The sequence below is a fragment of the Pseudophryne corroboree genome, chromosome 3 (assembly GCF_028390025.1).
Source record: "Pseudophryne corroboree isolate aPseCor3 chromosome 3, aPseCor3.hap2, whole genome shotgun sequence".
Taxonomy (NCBI): domain Eukaryota; kingdom Metazoa; phylum Chordata; class Amphibia; order Anura; family Myobatrachidae; genus Pseudophryne; species Pseudophryne corroboree.
The window spans coordinates 78281809-78300713 of NC_086446.1; the positions used below are offsets into that span (position 1 = coordinate 78281809).

General features: G+C 47.1%; 1 protein-coding gene across 2 annotated transcripts in view; it reads left to right on the forward strand.

Annotated features, from left to right (window-relative positions):
* Positions 1–18905, forward strand: part of LOC135054798 (zinc finger protein OZF-like) — a 96244-nt gene that overhangs the window by 37699 nt on the left and 39640 nt on the right. Inside the window, exons 5-6 of one of the 2 annotated variants that reach the window (XM_063958135.1) lie at positions 7975–8072; positions 13751–13838. The exons of the other annotated variant lie outside the window; for it this stretch is intronic. Of the exons in view, the coding sequence (XP_063814205.1) occupies positions 7975–8072; positions 13751–13838 (186 nt within the window). The remainder of the gene's footprint in view (positions 1–7974; positions 8073–13750; positions 13839–18905) is intronic. 2 annotated transcript variants of the gene reach the window in all.

An 18905-nucleotide genomic window follows, 5' to 3' on the forward strand; every position in this document is an offset into this window, starting at 1 on the left:
TCTGCTGCATGATGGGGCGGGCCTCATGCAGGGGGACCCCAGGGTGGGGGACCGACTGCAACAGTTCACCCAGGTCTGGTTAAAGACCACTTAAGATGCATGGGTGCGGGAAGTTGTCTCTCACGGGTACTCAGTCTCTTTCAAGAGATGTCCCCCTCGCCAGTTTTTCTCCATGGTTCTCCCTTCAGACCCGTTAAAGATCCCTGGATATACAGGATGCATACCTGCATATACCCATTTCCATATCGCATCAGCAGTTTCTGTGGTTTGCTATTGGCAACCTCCATTAGCAATTCCAGTCTTTGCCATTTGGACTGGCTACGGCTCCTCGGATCATGGCCGTGATGACTGCTCATCTTCGTCACCAGGGTGTCAGAATCCTGCCGTATCTGGACGACCTGCTGATTCTGGCAAATTCCCACGATGTCCTCCTCAGTCATCTACAATTGATGGTAAACTTCCTACAAGCCCACGGGTGGTCACTAATTGGAAGAAGTCCTCGCTGGTCCCAGCTCAGAACATAGTGCACCTGGGGGCACAGTCAGCGGCTGTTTCTGTCTCCAGAGAAAGTCCTGAAACTTCAGGACCGGATAAGATGCTTCCTTTGTCGCCCCAGAGTGTCGATACACTCTGTGAAGCAAGTACTTGGCCTGATGGTGTCTGCATTCGACATGGTAGAGTGTGCTCAATTTCATTCCTGCCCTCTTCAGAAGTTAATCCTTTCCAAGAGGGACAGCCTACCTCAGCGGGTCAGGTCTCACATGATCACTTTGACTCCGGAGGTTCATCTGTCGCTGACCTGGTGGCTCCAGGACCAGCAGTTAAGCAGGGACCGTCCCTTCTGGATCCCCAACTGGGTCCTGCTGACTACAGACACCAGTCTGAGGGGATGGGGTGTGGTGTTGGAGCAACACTGTTTTCAGGGTCGCTGGACCAAGGAGAAGTCACTCCTCCCAATAAACATTCTGGAGCTGAGGGCAGTGTTAAGTGCGCTATCTCTCGCCCAGCCTCTGGTACAGAACAGGCCTGTTCCAAGTACAGTCATACAACACCACCGCGGTGGCTTACATAAACCATCAAGGCGGCACTTGAAGCCGCAATGCAATGATGGAAGCATTAACAATTCTTTGTTGGGCAGAACGCCATCTGCCAGCTATACCAGCAGTGTTCATTCTGGGTGTCCTGAACTGAGAAGCGGACTTCCTCAGTCGTCAGGATGTACACGCCGATGAGTGGAGTCTTCTTCCGGAATTCTTTCAACTCCTAGTGGGCAGGTGTAGACCTGATGGCGTCTCGACACAATCACAAGGGTTTCAGACTTCAGATCAAGGACCAGGGATCCTCGGGCAGCATTCATGGAAGCACTGGCAATTCCATGGAACTTTCGACTGCCCTACGTGTTCCCTACGGAAGTTTAAACAAGGAGCATTGCTACTGATAGTCGCTCCAGAATGGCCCAGAAGGCATTGGTTCACAGACCTGCAGGGTCTGTCGACAGGGCGTACCCTTCTACTTCAGTGGCCAGACCTCCTCGTACAGGGCCCTTGTGTCTACCCAGACCGGCTTTGACGGCGTGGCTCTTGAAGCATCACACCTGAGGGCCAAAGGTTTTTCTGAGGTGGTTATTCAGACTATGTTAAAAGCCCGCAAACCAGCCTCTGCCCGGATTTATTACAGGGTTTGGAATTCTTACTTCACCTGGTGTGCTGATAAGAAATATGATGTCTCTAGTTTCAGAACTTCCAGAATTCTGGCTTTTCTGCAACGAGGCCTTGACTTAGATCTTCGTCTGGCCTCCCTCAAGGTTCATATATCTGCCTTATCGGTATGGTTTCAGAGATAAATTGCGTCTATACCTGACGTTCATACTTTCATTCAGGGTGTCCTTCGGATTCAGCCTCCTTATGTCCCTCCTGCGGCTCCATGCGATCTGACTGTTTTACAGAATGCCCTGCAAGAGGCTCCATTTGAACCTCTTGAGACGGTGGACCTTAAATGGCTCATGGCCAAGGTCCTGTTCTTGCTGGCTATTGCCTCTGCAAGAAGGATGTGGGACTTCGGTGCTTTGTCCTGTCTCCCAGGTCCTGCTGCTATTAATGTCTATTCTACTCGGTCTGTTGGACATTCTTAGGTGGCCCACCATGGCGCGTCCGCAGAACAGTTGTACAAGGTGGCTACGTAGTCCTCAGTGAACACGCTTCTTAGATTCTATGCCTTTCATACTATAGCCTCCCAGGATGCTTCCTTTGGATGCTGGATTCTCATATCCGCTAAGGTGCATTCCCTCCCTTGAGGAACTTCTTTAGGACATCACCGATGTTTCCCTGTGGAACAAAATGTACCCTGCTACAGAAAAGGAGTGTTATGGTAGACTTACCATGGTTAACACTCTTTCTGCGAGGAACATTGGGTTCCACCCTGACGCACCTAGCTTCAGCAGCTGGTCCCTTCGACTGTCGTGAGAATGTGGTTCTATGTGACTAACATCTGCCTTCTCTCTGGCCTGCTCCTGCATTCGTCCGGTTAACGAAACTGAGCTCACAGTGCCTGGAGGCAGGGTGTTAGAGCAGGCCCCAATGCATCCTGGGATAGCCTAAAGCTTTAGCCTGTTGGTGCCTCTGGATCAAGATCCACTCTCGACCCCCGATGTTTCCCTGTGGAACCCAATGTACCTCGCAGAAAGAGTGTTAACCATGGTAAGTCTATCATAAAACTTCTTATGTATAGTTTGGAGCAAAGAAGGGTAAGGGGGGGACATAATAAAAAAAATTCAAATATATCAGGGTTAACCAAGTCCAGGAGGGAAACATTCTTCAAATGAAGAGAAGCAATAGGATACAAGGACATTCACTGAGACTGGTGGGAGGTAGGTAGGTTCAGGGGAAATTTTAAGAAAAAGTACTTCACAGAAAGGGTAGTGGACAAGTGGAATAGCCTCCCATCAGAGGTGGTAGAGGCTAAGACAGTAGAGCAATTTAAACATACATGGGATAGACCTAAGGATATCCTTAAAAGAAATAAGGATCAAATAAGGTTTGAGGTAAAAAAACGGGCAGACTAGCTGGTATGGTAGCAAACCCCCACATCCTCCCCTTCATATTCTGCCTAACCAATAGATTTTGTCTGATGTTCATAGGACTCGTAGGAGGATACCTTTATTTATTATCTACTAAGAAAGCCTGAGCATTTAATTAACACTTTAAGGTGATGTTTCGGCTCTTTTGAAGGTGTGAGGAGATACCGACTTCTGTGTAGCTCTGGCTACCTGATGTGCCTAAGGCAGACTTATATAGTACCTCCATGAGTTCGGAAAGCTGTAGGCAGAGCAACTGGAAAGATATAACTGTTGCTTTATTTGATATCAAAAATAGATATATTTTATCTATTATAATATAGGGCAATCACTGCTGCATTGGAGGCTGTAATTACCATTTCTATGCCAGCTGCATATGGTCCAAACTCAATTTCCTCCTGCATTTGGCAGGTGCAGAGAGTAACAAGAGCCGCAGATGCTGCCATATTCAAGTTCCGATACAATCCCAAAGCAGGCTAACGGGAACGGTAACCCCTTTTCAGCCTGACCGAAGTAGACTGCAGAACAGGGACTGGACAGCTGGGCTCCATCTTTTAAGACTGATCCATTTTCCACATTGGCTGGTTTGGTCCAAAACATCAATTCCCCATTAGATTGGGATTTCTGCCAGCTGGAGGGTGGCCGCTGGGGCTTTCCTAACTGCTCAGATTGCAGCCGGAACCATTTGGAGAATATCTGTTTAGGAAATCTGGATTCAGTGGTTGTAGAACAAAGGATGCCTATCTTCCAGGCTCTTGTACATCCTTCTATAATGCAGCAAAGGGTTATTCTATGAACTCTCATCATAAGTCAGGATCAGAGCACTTCATCCGGGAGACATCCTGCTCAGGACCATGTCATCTCCATGGCATGTCTTTTTACTAACAAGTTAGTCAGGCTTTTAGCAATAGTATTTTCGTTTTATTAGTTATTTATATAGCGCACACATATTCTGCAGTGCTTTAAAGAGAATATTTAGCCATTCACATCAGTCCCTGCCCCAGTGAAGGCAACAATCTATGGCGGTTAGTCAGAGATGGACGCAGATCTTGCTTCCTGTGTCCATCTATTCACATGTTTTGGGGCCCCCAGAATGTTGCAAACGCATTGATTAGAGGTTGACCCCTGCCTGCATGGCCTAGCTGCACTGGCAGGTGGCCTGGCGCCATATTTTTTTTCTCTGAGCTGCTGCACGGCCATCACGCAGGCTCCCCGAAAACAGTCCGGACACGCCTGCGTTGTCTGTACTGTGCCCACAAAATGCCACAACGACGCCCTCCCAATGGCCGCTGCTGTCAGTCACCCATTGGATGTGGCCGCTGCATGCGAACGCATGGCTACATCCAGGTCTGAGTAGACCCCTATGTTCCCTACCGCATGTACTCGCATTCACACCAGGGTTCTTTTTGTGGGGAGCCAATTAAACGATCAGTACTTGATGGAGTGTGAAAGAAAACCAGAGTACCTAGAGGAACCCAACGCAAGTACATGGAGAATATACAAACTCCACACAGGGCTATTGTGGGAATCGAACCAATGACCTCAGTGCTGTGAGGCAGTAATGCTAACCATTACACCATTTGTGCTTACCCTGGTATTATACTGAGGTGCAAATTTCATGTAGTACCCACCATCCTTAGGCTCGTACTTGCTTTTGGTTGAAGCATCCAGACCATGACAGAATAGCCTTGTCTTTGGCTCTGGACAAATGTCTCCTCCAACCAAGGTATAGAAGCTCGCCTATTCCTAGCTGTCATTTGTCAGAGACAATGGTGAGACCTGCCTCTCTAATATGTTGCAGCACTTCACTGGTTCTGCACAAAACGAGTGGGTTAAGTATGCTCTGTGCCAAGGCTGTGGTCCAGGTGGGGACTACCTGTCATGGCACTTGAGCAGTTGTAATAGGATATCAAAGGGGACCATCCATTGGATGACTGAAATCTTTAGTGCTGTGACCTGGGTGTTCCTTCCCTGTGGCACATCCTCCATGGTGTGGCTTCCCAGTAAGGCAAGTCTATCAGAACAAAGACAGCTGCCATCTTTGTGAGCAACCAGCAGCATCAACGTTTTATTTTCTCTCCATCTGCCCTCTCATCTGCAGTGAAATAATAGTGAGACCTACTGGTGTGCAAGGTCGTCTGTGTCTTTTACAGTTCCACATCCTCCTACAGTAGATTGTGTATCTGCAGCTGTTATATCTTCACTCTGTTCTTCATCTCTGGAAAGGGGAGTATGTCCTCGTCCAAGCCTGGAGAAGGGTAAAGTGGCAAAAGTGTTTCTTTGCTACAGATGTAAATATGAATTGTCTTGTGTCTGTCTATGGTTGATGCCATGTGTGCGTCATGTGGTGCCGTTGGACCAGGGGCCACGTTCACTAGCATGTAACCACTGATTTGGCAGTGCCAGTCTGGGCCTAATCTCCAACCAAGGCTATTGCATTGCTCATAGATCTTACCTTTCACCCTACCAAGCTGAGCAGGGCCCCTGGTCCAACGGCACCACATGCCGCACACATGGCATCAACCATAGACAGACACAAGACAATTTATATTTACATCTGTAGCAAAGAAACACTTTTGCCACTTTACCCTTCTCCAGGCTTGGCCGGGGACATACTCCCCTTTCCAGAGATGAAGAACAGAGTGAAGATATAACAGCTGCAGATACACAATCTACTGTAGGAGGTCTCCTCTGCCCCAACTGTTGGCAGACTTGGGGAGGGTAAACCAGCTGACAGAACCTTTCAAGTTCTGCTTTTGCAACCCAAGAAGAGCTGGCTTGGAGTCAGGCCATAGCAAGTAATATTCAGGCCCTAATTCCCTTCCTTGCAGAGGACTCTGACAACCTTTACCATGTCTAGTCCACAGAATTAGGGCTTCTCCAGGCTCTAGAGGAGATTTTTTTTTTTCCTCCAGAGGTTGGAGACTAGAATGCTGTGACCCTGAGGTTTCCTTGTGTTCTCACATTAATTCCACCAGGAAGCTTGGCGTGGACAATTAATGTTGTGTGGCTTCAGGCAGACTTTAGAGTTTAGGCAAAGTGAGGAATCTGGTATTCTGGACAGTTTGCTGTTGAAATGTAAACTGTATTGTTCCCCTATTCTGCATATCTGGGGGAGTTTTCCAATAGGCCGGGGCGTAAGTCTGCTTGCAGATTTCAGGTATCCCATTTCAGTTCATGTCAAGGGCATTTTTTAGGCCTATATTTGCTTTGACTTTAATCAGTGGAGAGGTGACCAACAGTGGAGGGGTCTGTAATCTGACAGGTGTAAATCAGATTTGCTAATTTATGTGGAACATAACCGTGATGCCTCCAAGTATCTGAGGGAAGCCAGCATTGATATGTTACTCATGGAGGCTAGAACATTGGCCTTTTCAATCTCAGCAGCCCGTGCCCTCTGGCTATGTACTTGGGAGGTGGAATTTTGGGTATGTCTAAAAATAACTGTTAGTAGGCATTTATCCATTTCTGTAAAGAGCACACTTGTTTTGGTGATCTATAATATTTATTGCTGTATTACGACAACTTTAAGGTTTTAAATGGCTGCATATCTCTCTATAATTTGTACATGCACCATAGGGGCTAATTTTTTCTTTCCTTATCAAATTCTGAGTTATTGTACATAAAGAAATGTACACCCGTCATTTGTGTGAGGATGCCAGGTTTGTATGTGCCTTCTTCTTGCATGTTGCAAGTTACTACCTTGAAAAAGACTGTGGCTTATAGCCCACGCACAGTTCCCCTCTTCATTTAGGGATCACACAGCAAGGTCAGAATAGTGAGGGTACAAAAGGCACCTTTATAACACACAGCCTAAACATATGTGTAAAACCATAACCACACACAAACAATATCACACACAGTTGTGACTGCAACTCTTCATAAACCACACTAAGGCCCCTCTGCCCCCTAGTCAGGCAGTACTCACCCTAGGGATTCTGAAGGAGTATAAGCACGGACCAGTTCACTACTGCGATACCTGGTGACTTGATGCTAGGCGAGATACCGCTGCTGGTCCCTGTGACTTGCTGATTCTGGCCACTTGGCCTGTGCTCTCCACCAACATGGTAGGGACGAGTTTACTAGTCTGCCTGGGCAGTACAGATGGTGTAATGGTTAGCATTACTGCCTCACAGCATTGGGATTATGGGTTCGATTCCCACCACGGCCCTAATTGTGTGGAGTTTGCAAATTCTTCCTTTGCTTGCGTGGCTTTCCTCTGGGTCCTCCAGTTTCCTCCTACACTCCAAAAATATACTCATAGGTTAATTGGTGCTGCCAAAAATGAACCCTAGGGCAGACTAGATGTTCCTAATAAAATTCTGTGTTTCCTTGGTACGCTTCTTCCACTGATGGTGCATACACTTTGACTGCGTACCTTTTGCTTGGCATTCCCCTCTGAGAGAAGTAAGCTGCCAGCAGGCTGTAAGGTGGTGCTATCTATGAGCCTGGTAGGATCCAAAGAGTCCTAGAACCACTGCAACTGCTCCACCATGAAGATAAAGAAACCACTTGAGTCCGCAGAACAGCTCCTTTTCATCCCTCCGTCCAGTGCAGGGATTGTGTGGATTTGAGTCTCGGGATGTAAATGTGTCCAGAGGCAGTATGGAAAGGGTCCAGGTCCATCCACTGTGATGCAGCTGCCAAGTCTGCCTGTGACCTCCTGCAGCCCAACATGTATTACAAGTCTGGGCTTAGGGGGATTTAGATGACTGGGAGAATTTCCCTCCCTGCATATTTAAAACCTATATTTACAGTATAAAGGAAACAAGGGCAACTGCTCCAAATACATCAACCTGCAATAGCTAGTAATACACCTTAAAACTGTATCTTATCACAATGATTATACAATATCTCCAAATTCAAAAAAGCCATGTACTCCGTCACTGTCTCCCCTACAGATGGAGCCAGTAACAGAGATACCCCAGAGAGATGTCCCCGTCCTGTTTATTCCCAGGACTGTACAGAGGAGAATCACAGGACCCCACAGGAGGATCAGGTGAATGGGATCCCCAAAACCAAAGTGACTTTTCACGCTATGATCTGTAGAGGAGCTGTGTATACACCGGTATTCTTTTTAATCTCTGTGGATGAAATCATACATTAGTAAAATTATATTTCTCTATCGTCCTAGTGGATGCTGGGGTTCCTGAAAGGACCATGGGGAATAGCGGCTCCGCAGGAGACAGGGCACAAAAAGTAAAGCTTTAGGATCAGGTGGTGTGCACTGGCTCCTCCCCCTATGACCCTCCTCCAAGCCTCAGTTAGATTTTTGTGCCCGGCCGAGAAGGGTGCAATCTAGGTGGCTCTCCTAAAGAGCTGCTTAGAAAAGTTTAGCTTAGGTTTTTTATTTTACAGTGAGTCCTGCTGGCAACAGGATCACTGCAACGAAGGACTTAGGGGAGAAGAAGTGAACTCACCTGCGTGCAGGATGGATTGGCTTCTTTGGCTACTGGACATTAGCTCCAGAGGGACGATCACAGGTACAGCCTGGATGGTCACCGGAGCCTCGCCGCCGGCCCCCTTGCAGATGCTGAAACGAGAAGAGGTCCAGAATCGGCGGCAGAAGACTCCTCAGTCTTCTTAAGGTAGCGCACAGCACTGCAGCTGTGCGCCATTTCCTCTCAGCACACTTCACACGGCAGTCACTGAGGGTGCAGGGCGCTGGGAGGGGGGCGCCCTGGGAGGCAAATGAAAACCTTTTTTGGCTAAAAATACCTCACATATAGCCTCCGGGGGCTATATGGAGATATTTAACCCCTGCCAGAATCCATTAAAGAGCGGGAGACGAGCCCGCCGAAAAAGGGGTGGGGCCTATCTCCTCAGCACACAGCGCCATTTTCCCTCACAGAAAGGCTGGAGGGAAGGCTCCCAGGCTCTCCCCTGCACTGCACTACAGAAACAGGGTTAAAACAGAGAGGGGGGGCACTAATTTGGCGTTTAGAAATATATAAAAGATGCTATAAGGGAAAACACTTATATAAGGTTGTCCCTATATAATTATAGCGTTTTTGGTGTGTGCTGGCAAACTCTCCCTCTGTCTCTCCAAAGGGCTAGTGGGTCCTGTCCTCTATCAGAGCATTCCCTGTGTGTGTGCTGTGTGTCGGTACGTGTGTGTCGACATGTATGAGGACGATGTTGGTGAGGAGGCGGAGCAATTGCCTGTAATGGTGATGTCACTCTCTAGGGAGTCGACACCGGAATGGATGGCTTATTTAGGGAATTACGTGATAATGTCAACACGCTGCAAGGTCGGTTGACGACATGAGACGGCCGACAAACAATTAGTACCGGTCCAGACGTCTCAGAAACACCGTCAGGGGTTTTAAAACGCCCGTTTACTTTAGTCGGTCGACACAGACACAGACACGGACACTGAATCCAGTGTCGACGGTGAATAAACAAACGTATTCCTTATTAGGGCCACACGTTAAGGGCAATGAAGGAGGTGTTACATATTTCTGATACTACAAGTACCACAAAAGAGGGTATTATGTGGGATGTGAAAAAACTACCGTAGTTTTTCCTGAATCAGATAAATTAAATGAAGTGTGTGATGATGCGTGGGTTCCCCCCGATAGAAAATTATGGGCGGTATACCCTTTCCCGCCAGAAGTTAGGGCGCGTTGGGAAACACCCCTTAGGGTGGATAAGGCGCTCACACGCTTATCAAAACAAGTGGCGGTACCGTCTATAGATAGGGCCGTCCTCAAGGAGCCAGCTGACAGGAGGCTGGAAAATATCATAAAAAGTATATACACACATACTGGTGTTATACTGCGACCAGCGATCGCCTCAGCCTGGATGTGCAGAGCTGGGGTGGCTTGGTCGGATTCCCTGACTAAAAATATTGATACCCTTGACAGGGACAGTATTTTATTGACTATAGAGCATTTAAAGGATGCATTTTCTATATATGCGAGATGCACAGAGGGATATTTGCACTCTGGCATCAAGAGTAAGTGCGATGTCCATATCTGCCAGAAGATGTTTATGGACACGACAGTGGTCAGGTGATGCAGATTCCAAACGGCACAAAGGTGTATTGCCGTATAAAGGAAGAGGAGTTATTTGGGGTCGGTCCATCGGACCTGGTGGCCACGGCAACTGCTGGAAAATCCACCGTTTTTACCCTAAGTCACATCTCTGCAGAAAAAGACACCGTCTTTTCAGTCTCAGTCCTTTCGTCCCTATAAGAGTCATATCTGCCCAGGGATAGAGGAAAGGGAAGAAGACTGCAGCAGGCAGCCCATTCCCAGGAACAGAAGCGTTCCACCGCTTCTGCCAAGCTCTCAGCATGACGCTGGGACCGTACAGGACCCCTGGATCCTACATGTAGTATCCCAGGGGTACAGATTGGAATGTCGAGACGTTTCCCCTTCGCAGGCTCCTGAAGTCTGGTTTACCAAGGTCTCCCTCCGACAAGGAGGCAGTATGGGAAACAATTCACAAGCTGTATTTCCAGCAGGTGATAATCAAATTACCCCTCCTACAACAAGAAAAGGGGTATTATTCCACATTATATTGTGGTACTGAAGCCAGAAGGCTAGGTGAGACCTATTCTAAATCTAAAAAAATTTGAACACTTACAAAGGTTCAAATCAAGATGGAGTCACTCAGAGCAGTGATAACGAACCAGGAAGAAGGGGACTATATAGTGTCCCGAGACATCAGGGATGCTTACCTCCATGTCCAAAATTTGCCCTTCTCACTAAGGGTACCTCAGGTTCGTGGTACAGAACTGTCACTATCAGTTTCAGACGCTGCCGTTTGGATTGCCCACGGCACCCCGGGTCTTTACCAAGGTAATGGCCGAAATGATGATTCTTCTTCGAAGAAAAGGCGTCTTAATTATCCCTTACTTGGACGATCTCCTGATAAGGGCAAAGTCCAGGGAACAGTTGGAGGTCGGAGTAGCACTATCTCGGATACTGCTACAACAGCACGGGTGGATTCTAAATATTCCAAAATCGCAGCTGATCCCGACGACAAGTCTGCTGTGCCTAGGGATGATTCTGGACACAGTCCAGAAAAAGGTGTTTTCTCCCGGAAGAGAAAGCCAGGGAGTTATCCGAGCTAGTCAGGAACCTCCTAAAATCAGTGCATCATTGCACAAGGGTCCTGGTAAAGATGGTGACTTCCTACGAAGCAATTCCATTCGGCAGATTTCACGCAAGAATTTTTCAGTGGGATCTGCTGGACAAATGGTCCGGATCGCATCTTCAGATGCATCAGCGGATAACCCTATATCCAAGGACAAGGGTGTCTCTCCTGTGGTGGTTATAGAGTGCTCATCTTCTAGAGGGCCGCAGATTCGGCATTCAGGATTGGATGCTGGTGACCACGGAGGCCAGCCCGAGAGGCTGGGGAGCAGTCACACAAGGAAAAAATTTCCAGGGAGTGTGATCAAGTCTGGAGACTTTTCTCCACATAAATATACTGGAGCTAAGGGTAAATTTATAATACTCTAAGCTTAGCAAGACCTCTGCTTCAAGGTCAGCCGGTATTGATCCAGTGGGAAAAACATCACGGCAGTCGCCCACGTAAATAGACAGGGCGGCACAAGAAGCAGGAGGGCAATGGCAAAAACTGCAAGGACTTTTCGCTGGGCGGAAAATCATGTGATAGCACTGTCAGCAGTGTTTCATTCCGGGAATGGAAACTGGGAAGCAGACTTCCTCAGCAGGCACGACCTCCACCCGGCAGAATGGAAACTTCATCGGGAAGTTTTCCACATGATTGTAAACCGTTGGGAAATACCAAAGGTGGACATAATGGCGTCCCGTCTGAACAAAAAACGGGACAGGTATTGCGCCAGGTTAAGAGACCCTCAGGCAATAGCTGTGGACGTTCTGGTAACACCATGGATGTACCAGTCGGTGTATGTGTTCCATCCTCTGCTTCTCATACCTAAGGTACTGAGACTTATAAGACGTAGAGGAGTAAGAACTATACTCATGGCTCCGGATTGGCCAAGAAGGACTTGGTACCCGGAACTTCAAGAGATGCTCACAGAAGACTTATGGCCTCTGCCGCTAAGAAGGGACTTGTTTCAGCAAGTACCATGTCTGTTCCAAGACTTACCGCAGCTGCGTTTGACGGCATGGCGGTGGAACGCCGGATCCTAAGGGAAAAAGGCATTCCGGAAGAGGTCATTCCTACCCTGGTCAAAGCCAGAAAGGAGGTGACCGCACAACATTATCACCACATGTGGCAAAAATATGTTGCGTGGTGTGAGGCCAGAAAGGCCCCACGAAGAAATTTCAACTCGGTCGATTCCTGCATTTCCTGCAAACAGGAGTGTCTATGGGCCTCAAATTGGGGTCCATTAAGGTTCAAATTTCGGCCCTGTCGATTTTCTTCCAGAAAGAAGTGGCTTCAGTTCCTGAAGTCCAGAAGTTTGTCAAGGGAGTATTGCATATACAACCCCCTTTTGTGCCTCCAGTGGCACTGTGGGATCTCAACGTAGTTCTGGGATTCCTCAAATCACATTGGTTTAAAACCAGTCAAATCTGTGGATTTGAAGCATCTCACATGAAAAGTGACCATGCTCTTGGCCCTGGCCTGGACCAGGCGAGTGTCAAATTGGTGGTTTTTTTCTCAAAAAAGCCCATATCTGGTTGTCCATTTGGACAGGGCAGAGCTGCGGACTCGTCCCCAGTTCTCTCCCTAAGGTGGTGTCAGTGTTTCACCTGAACCAGCTTATTTTGGTGCCTTGCGCCTACTAGGGACTTGGAGGACTCCAGGTTGCTAGATGTTGTCAGGGCCCTGTAAATATAGGTTCCAGGACGGCTGGAGTCAGGAAAACTGACTTGCTGTTATCCTGTATGCACCCAACAAACTGGGTGCTCTTGCTTCTAAGCAGACTATTGCTAGTTGGATGTGTAATACAATTCAGCTTGCACATTCTGTGGCAGGCCTGCCACAGCCAAAATATGTAAATGCCCATTCCACAAGGAAGGTGGGCTTATCTTGGGCGGCTGCCCGAGGGGTCTCGGCTTTACAACTTTGCCGAGCGGCTATTTAGTCAGGGGCAAACACGTTGGTAAAATCCTACAAATTTGATACCCTGGCTAAGGAGGACCTGGAGTTCTCTCATTCGGTGCTGCAGAGTCATCCGCACTCTCCCGCCCGTTTGGGAGCTTTGGTATTATCCCCATGGTCCTTTCAGGAACCCCAGCATCCACTAGGACGATAGAGAAAATAAGAATTTACTTACCGATAATTCTATTTCTCGGAGTCCGTAGTGGATGCTGGGCGCCCATCCCAAGTGCGGATTATCTGCAATACTTGTACATAGTTACAAAAATCGGGTTATTATTGTTGTGAGCCATCTTTTCAGAGGCTCCGCTGTTATCATACTGTTAACTGGGTTCAGATCACAGGTTGTACAGTGTGATTGGTGTGGCTGGTATGAGTCTTACCCGGGATTCAAAATCCTTCCTTATTGTGTACGCTCGTCCGGGCACAGTATCCTAACTGAGGCTTGGAGGAGGGTCATAGGGGGAGGAGCCAGTGCACACCACCTGATCCTAAAGCTTTACTTTTTGTGCCCTGTCTCCTGCGGAGCCGCTATTCCCCATGGTCCTTTCAGGAACCCCAGCATCCACTACGGACTCCGAGAAATAGAATTATCGGTAAGTAAATTCTTATTTTTATTATTTATGGGTCAATTAGCATGAAGATCTGACTAACATTAAGTTAGAAGAAGAGACGTATGTGTGGAGTGATCAGGAGGAGGAAATCCCTACAGATATCAGTACAGGTGAGTAATAAACACTTAATACAGAACAGAGTCACATATTCCCCTTGTTCAGTCGCTACACTCTTATTTTACACCCTCTTCTGTCAGTATATACTAATGAAGACAAAGTATCTGCCCACTAGGGGTGTCAAGAGCCATCAGCCCCTATTAGTTTCCTGCTCTCCTCCTCACATTATGTCACTGTGTTTCACCAGCCCAGATATCTGACCAGTCTCCTCCCCACTCTCTCTGGTGTATCTCATACATCAGGAGCCATCAGACCCTATTATACTCCTGCTCTCCCCCTCACATCATGTCACTGTGTGTTACCAGCCCAGAGATCTGACCAGTATCCTCCTCACACACTCTGGTATATCTCATACATCAGGAGACATCAGCCCCTATTATACTCCTGCTCTCCCCCCCCACATCATGTCACTGTGTGTTACCAGCCTGAGATCTGACCAGTCTCTTTCCTGTAAACTAAAATCACACTTCACACATGCTCTACCTACGTATACACACAATCCAACACACTGTAAAATGTCTGTGCTTGGATGCTCTTGTTTTGTTCTTCATCGTCTGATGTATCTCTTTATGCTGCTCAGCCATTATGCTTCCTTGCCCTTTCTATTATTTTCTGTGCCTTGCCCCATCCTCCTCCTCTGCCCTGATGCTCTTCCCCTCTGGGCTGTGTTGCTATCTCCTGCATTGCTTTACTCCTGTCCTGCTGCTTTATTTCTCAGTCTGTGCTTGTCTACAACAAAGCTTTAGCCTATATCACTCTGACCAGAGAAACCTATATAGGGGTCAATTCAGTTAGGTGCGAGTCTGCGAATGCAAGTTTTTTTTTCGTGAAACCTGCATACAGATGTAGCCACGCTCATTGTTGCTACAATTTCACCATGTACACGTCCTGGTCGCGGCATAACGTCAGCGCAGATTGCCATAGTATGGTGCAGGAAGGCGTACTAAAGTGCAAGAATATAATCCGCATGCAATACAGTTTCACCACTGGGTGGGGATTGCTCCACTGATCAAAACTGCAGTGCTGAAAACAACAGCAGCAGCGGATGGATACCATACTGTAGTATACAGTACAATACAATAGCAAGTCCTGACAAACAGTCTAATCATTTAGTGTACAGCACAGTATAAAGCTTTACCATTTACTGAATGATACTGTATGATGTGCGGGCGTCGCACACGCATAAATAAAAATAGTGTATACAGACGCAAACTTGCGTGTTAAAGCAATGGTCCGTTGGCATTAGTGTTATAGGAGCGTCCAAGTCCTGTAGACAATACCACATAAGCAAAATCAATTAAAAGGGATTACTGCTTATATTTACACATAGGTTTGCATCTGTGTCACCCGCTAGGCCTAGTGGTAAGGTGTACCGGGCCCCATGCTCTTGGTCCCGAGTTTAATTCCCGGAATGAGCGAATGCCAATTATTTTTTCTTTTCACTTTATTATATATTTTTTTTCAACATACATTTGAGAACCTTACATTCAATTGAATTATGAACACTGGAAAAGATCAGTTTTCGTTACGAACTGGCCAGGTGTCTGCAACGCAAAATCTGTTGTACAGTACTTCATATAAGCACTAATATACAGTACGTGGGGCTGGGTCTAGCAAGCAAAGTTACAATTAAGAAAAAATACGTTGCTCGGGACTATAGTCCCTTCTCCCAACCAAGGCTACTGTATTATGAGCCCTTCATTTACATACTGTTTTGTCAATTTATTAACTGTAAGCTGGCCTCTCTGTCTGTGAAATGAGCAGTCTCCCAGGGGAGGTGGAGGTGGCGGTTAACCAGGGTAGTGGGTAGCTTGCCTACAGTATGAATTGAATGTAGAAGTTGCAATAAATATTCACAGTACTTTACTGGACTGTCATTGTGCGGGGGTCACACGCGCTTAGATACCATGATTTACTAATGAACGCTGGGATTCAGGGACGCCGTAGAAAATACTCATTCCCTGTTTGGACCCAAAAATTTAATAAATCCGTTAATAAAAATAGTGTATACAGACGTAAATTTACGTGTTAAAGCAATGGTCCATCAGCATTAGGGTTATGGGAGAGTCCCAAGTCCCGTAGCGTGTAAACCCAAGCGTGGTCACTCCCTGCTGCTGGTGTTTTGTTTTTAAAAATGTATTTACAAAAAATAAAATAAAAAAAGTTCTCTTGTGTTGTACAATCTGTGTGTGCTGCACCTACCCCACTGTGACTTTGTACATGTAAACCCATGTGTTGTGACTCCCCGCTGCTTGTGTTGTTGTTGCTTGTAAATAAAGTTTGAAAACAAAAACCTAAAAATAAAATAAAAAATGTCGGGGCGAAAAAAGGGTCTTTATGTGTTGTACAATCTGTGTGTGCTGCGCCTACCCCACTGCAAGTGTTGTCACTCCCCGCTGCTAATGTTGTTGTTTGGGGGGGGATTGAAAATAAAATAAAACGTCAAATGAAAATAGTTCTAGGGTAAAAATCGCACACAATCCCCTCTACAAAAAAAACAAAACAAAAACTGTTCTGATACTGTACTTGTCACTGTGAGTGAACATGTGTGCCCATCATATTCTATAAAACAGTATATTGCGTTTAAAGACGCACAGTCACCTTAAGCTTATTATAGGAGACCTTTTCCTGTCCTCCGTTATAGTGATCATAATATAGAAGCGTCACTGTCGCAGCAGATGATACACAAGAAATATAATAATTTTTTTACAAGCGTTGTTATTTCAGGGAGTCGAACCTTTGTACATGGGCATGCTAAGTGTAGACAGTAACTCCTAGACTAAAGTAGCCCGCTTTCAACAATTGCACAATCATTAATTTTCTTAAGGTAATAGATGCACGTGATTATGAGCACAGCAAAATTTGCAGTGTGTTGAAAATTGTTTCTGCAGCAGGTTACATTGGTTTCCACAGGGAAAACATTGGGGGTGTAGAGTGGATCTTGATCCAGAGGCACCAACAGGCTAAAGCTTTAGCCTGTCCCAGGATGCATTGGGGTCTCCTCTATAACCCTCGCCTCCAGGCATTGAGAGCTCAGTTTCGAGTTGGTGCCTGCAGAAGCTGGTCACCTAACAGGAGGGCTGCACTGGGCAGCCCTGAAAAAGTTTTTCTAAGAAGATTTCTTCTCTGCGCTGTCAGCGCTGTATGTCAGGGTGACACTTCAGCGCTGCAGCTCCATCTCCTCCCAAGCGGTGTCGCATACTCCCGAAGCTCATTTCCCAGGTACGTGCGCCGGAGACGTCCCGGCTTAGGCACAAAGTCGCAGACTGCTCTCCTGGTTTGCGTCGCTGCTACGGGGAGGAGGTAAGGGGGTCCCCCAGGTGGGACCCGTCATTAATTTGCGTTCCATCCGCGACCTAGGGAGACGGCTTGCGGCGCTGCCATGGACACTGTCACCGAGCATACAGTCCTGTCAGACACTGGGCGGGATTCAATTCTTTTCACCCCTTTCCACACCCGTTCTGTTTTTGCCCTCAGGGACCATGTATCATTATTTCAGCTCGCTACCCCCGGAGTAGCAAGGCACCCAACCCTTTACACAGCTAAACCTGATTACTATAGGCGCAATATGCGCGATAACGGAGATCATTTTAGAAAGGAAATCGGGCGTGATATATCGTTTGAATCTTACCCACTGAATCTTGTGTTACTGGTGAGGATTCTTCCTTGCAGGTTGATGTCCGTGCCTTAGTGGTTGCTCTTAAGCATATCCCACAAGATGATGTGGATTCCACTATTGTGGCAAAGAAAACTGATACAGTTTTAACCACCTTCTGCTGTTTAAACTTAATACCCAATTCTGACCACGGACATCAGGTGGGAACCCTGGTTTTATCCAGGAAAGAAATTTCCTCTGCATAAACGGACCTTGGCTCGCTATCCTCTCACTGCAGAGTTGTGTAAAAAATGGGAGATTCCACCGCCGGTGGATTCTTACGTCAACCGCCTCGTGGTGTCGTCCACTTTGTCACCACTGTCATCACCGACAGATGATTGTGTGAAGGGATGCCTGAAATTTTTTTACAGGAGGATAATCATAGACCCACTGTAACTACCTCCTGGGCTGTAAAAAGAGCGTTCAGGCACTAGAGGAAGAGCTGCCGAAGGATATGTCATTGCCAGACAATATGCATTGCCACCTATTACGTTCAGGAGGCGTTCCCTGATATGGGTGTAATGGCAGCCAAGGCGTCATTCACGTTTGTCCTGGCTCGCCACATACTGTGGTTGAGGTCGTGGAAAGTGGACCTGGTGTCTGATTTGCAGCTGCTACGATGGCTTTTATCCCTACCACTAGTCCTTCTGAACAGAAGGCAAAAGGTACCACTTTTCGTTCCTTTCGGCCTCTAGGGAAAACAAAAGGTCAGACATACCCGAGACAATCTCGTGCTCCCAAAACCACAAAGCACAAGGCAAAACAATCCTGAGCAGCCTGTCAGCCTGCTTCAAAACATGACAAGCCTGCTGCTTACCCAGGTCTGGTTAAAGACCACTTCAGATGCATGGGTACTGGAAGTTGTCTCTCACGGGTACATTGTCTCATTCAAGAGACGTCCCCCTTGCCAGTTCTGCACTACGGCCCTAACTTCGGATCCGATGAAGGTGGAAGCTCTACAAACTGTGGTGAGTTCCCTCCTGAGTACAGGAGTGGTTGTGCCCATACCTCAGTGCCAGAGAGGCAGAGGTTATTGCTCAACCCTGTTTCTGGTCCCGAAACCCAATGGGTCCTTCTGGCCTATACTAAATCTCAAATCACTGAACAAGTTTGTGAGAGTGCCCAGGTTTCGTATGGAAATACTGCACTCTGTTGTGCTGGTTATGTAACCCGGAGACTATGTGGTATTCCTGGATATACAGGATGCATATCTGCATATTTCTATTGCCATGTCGCATCAGCAGTTCCTGCGGTTTGCTATTGTCAACCTTCACTACCAATTCCAGGCTCTGCCATTTGGACTGGCTACGGCTCCTCTGATCTTTACCAAAATAATGGCTGTGATGATGGCCCATCTCCATCGCCAGGTAGTCAGAATTCTTCCGTATTTGGGCGACCTGCTGAT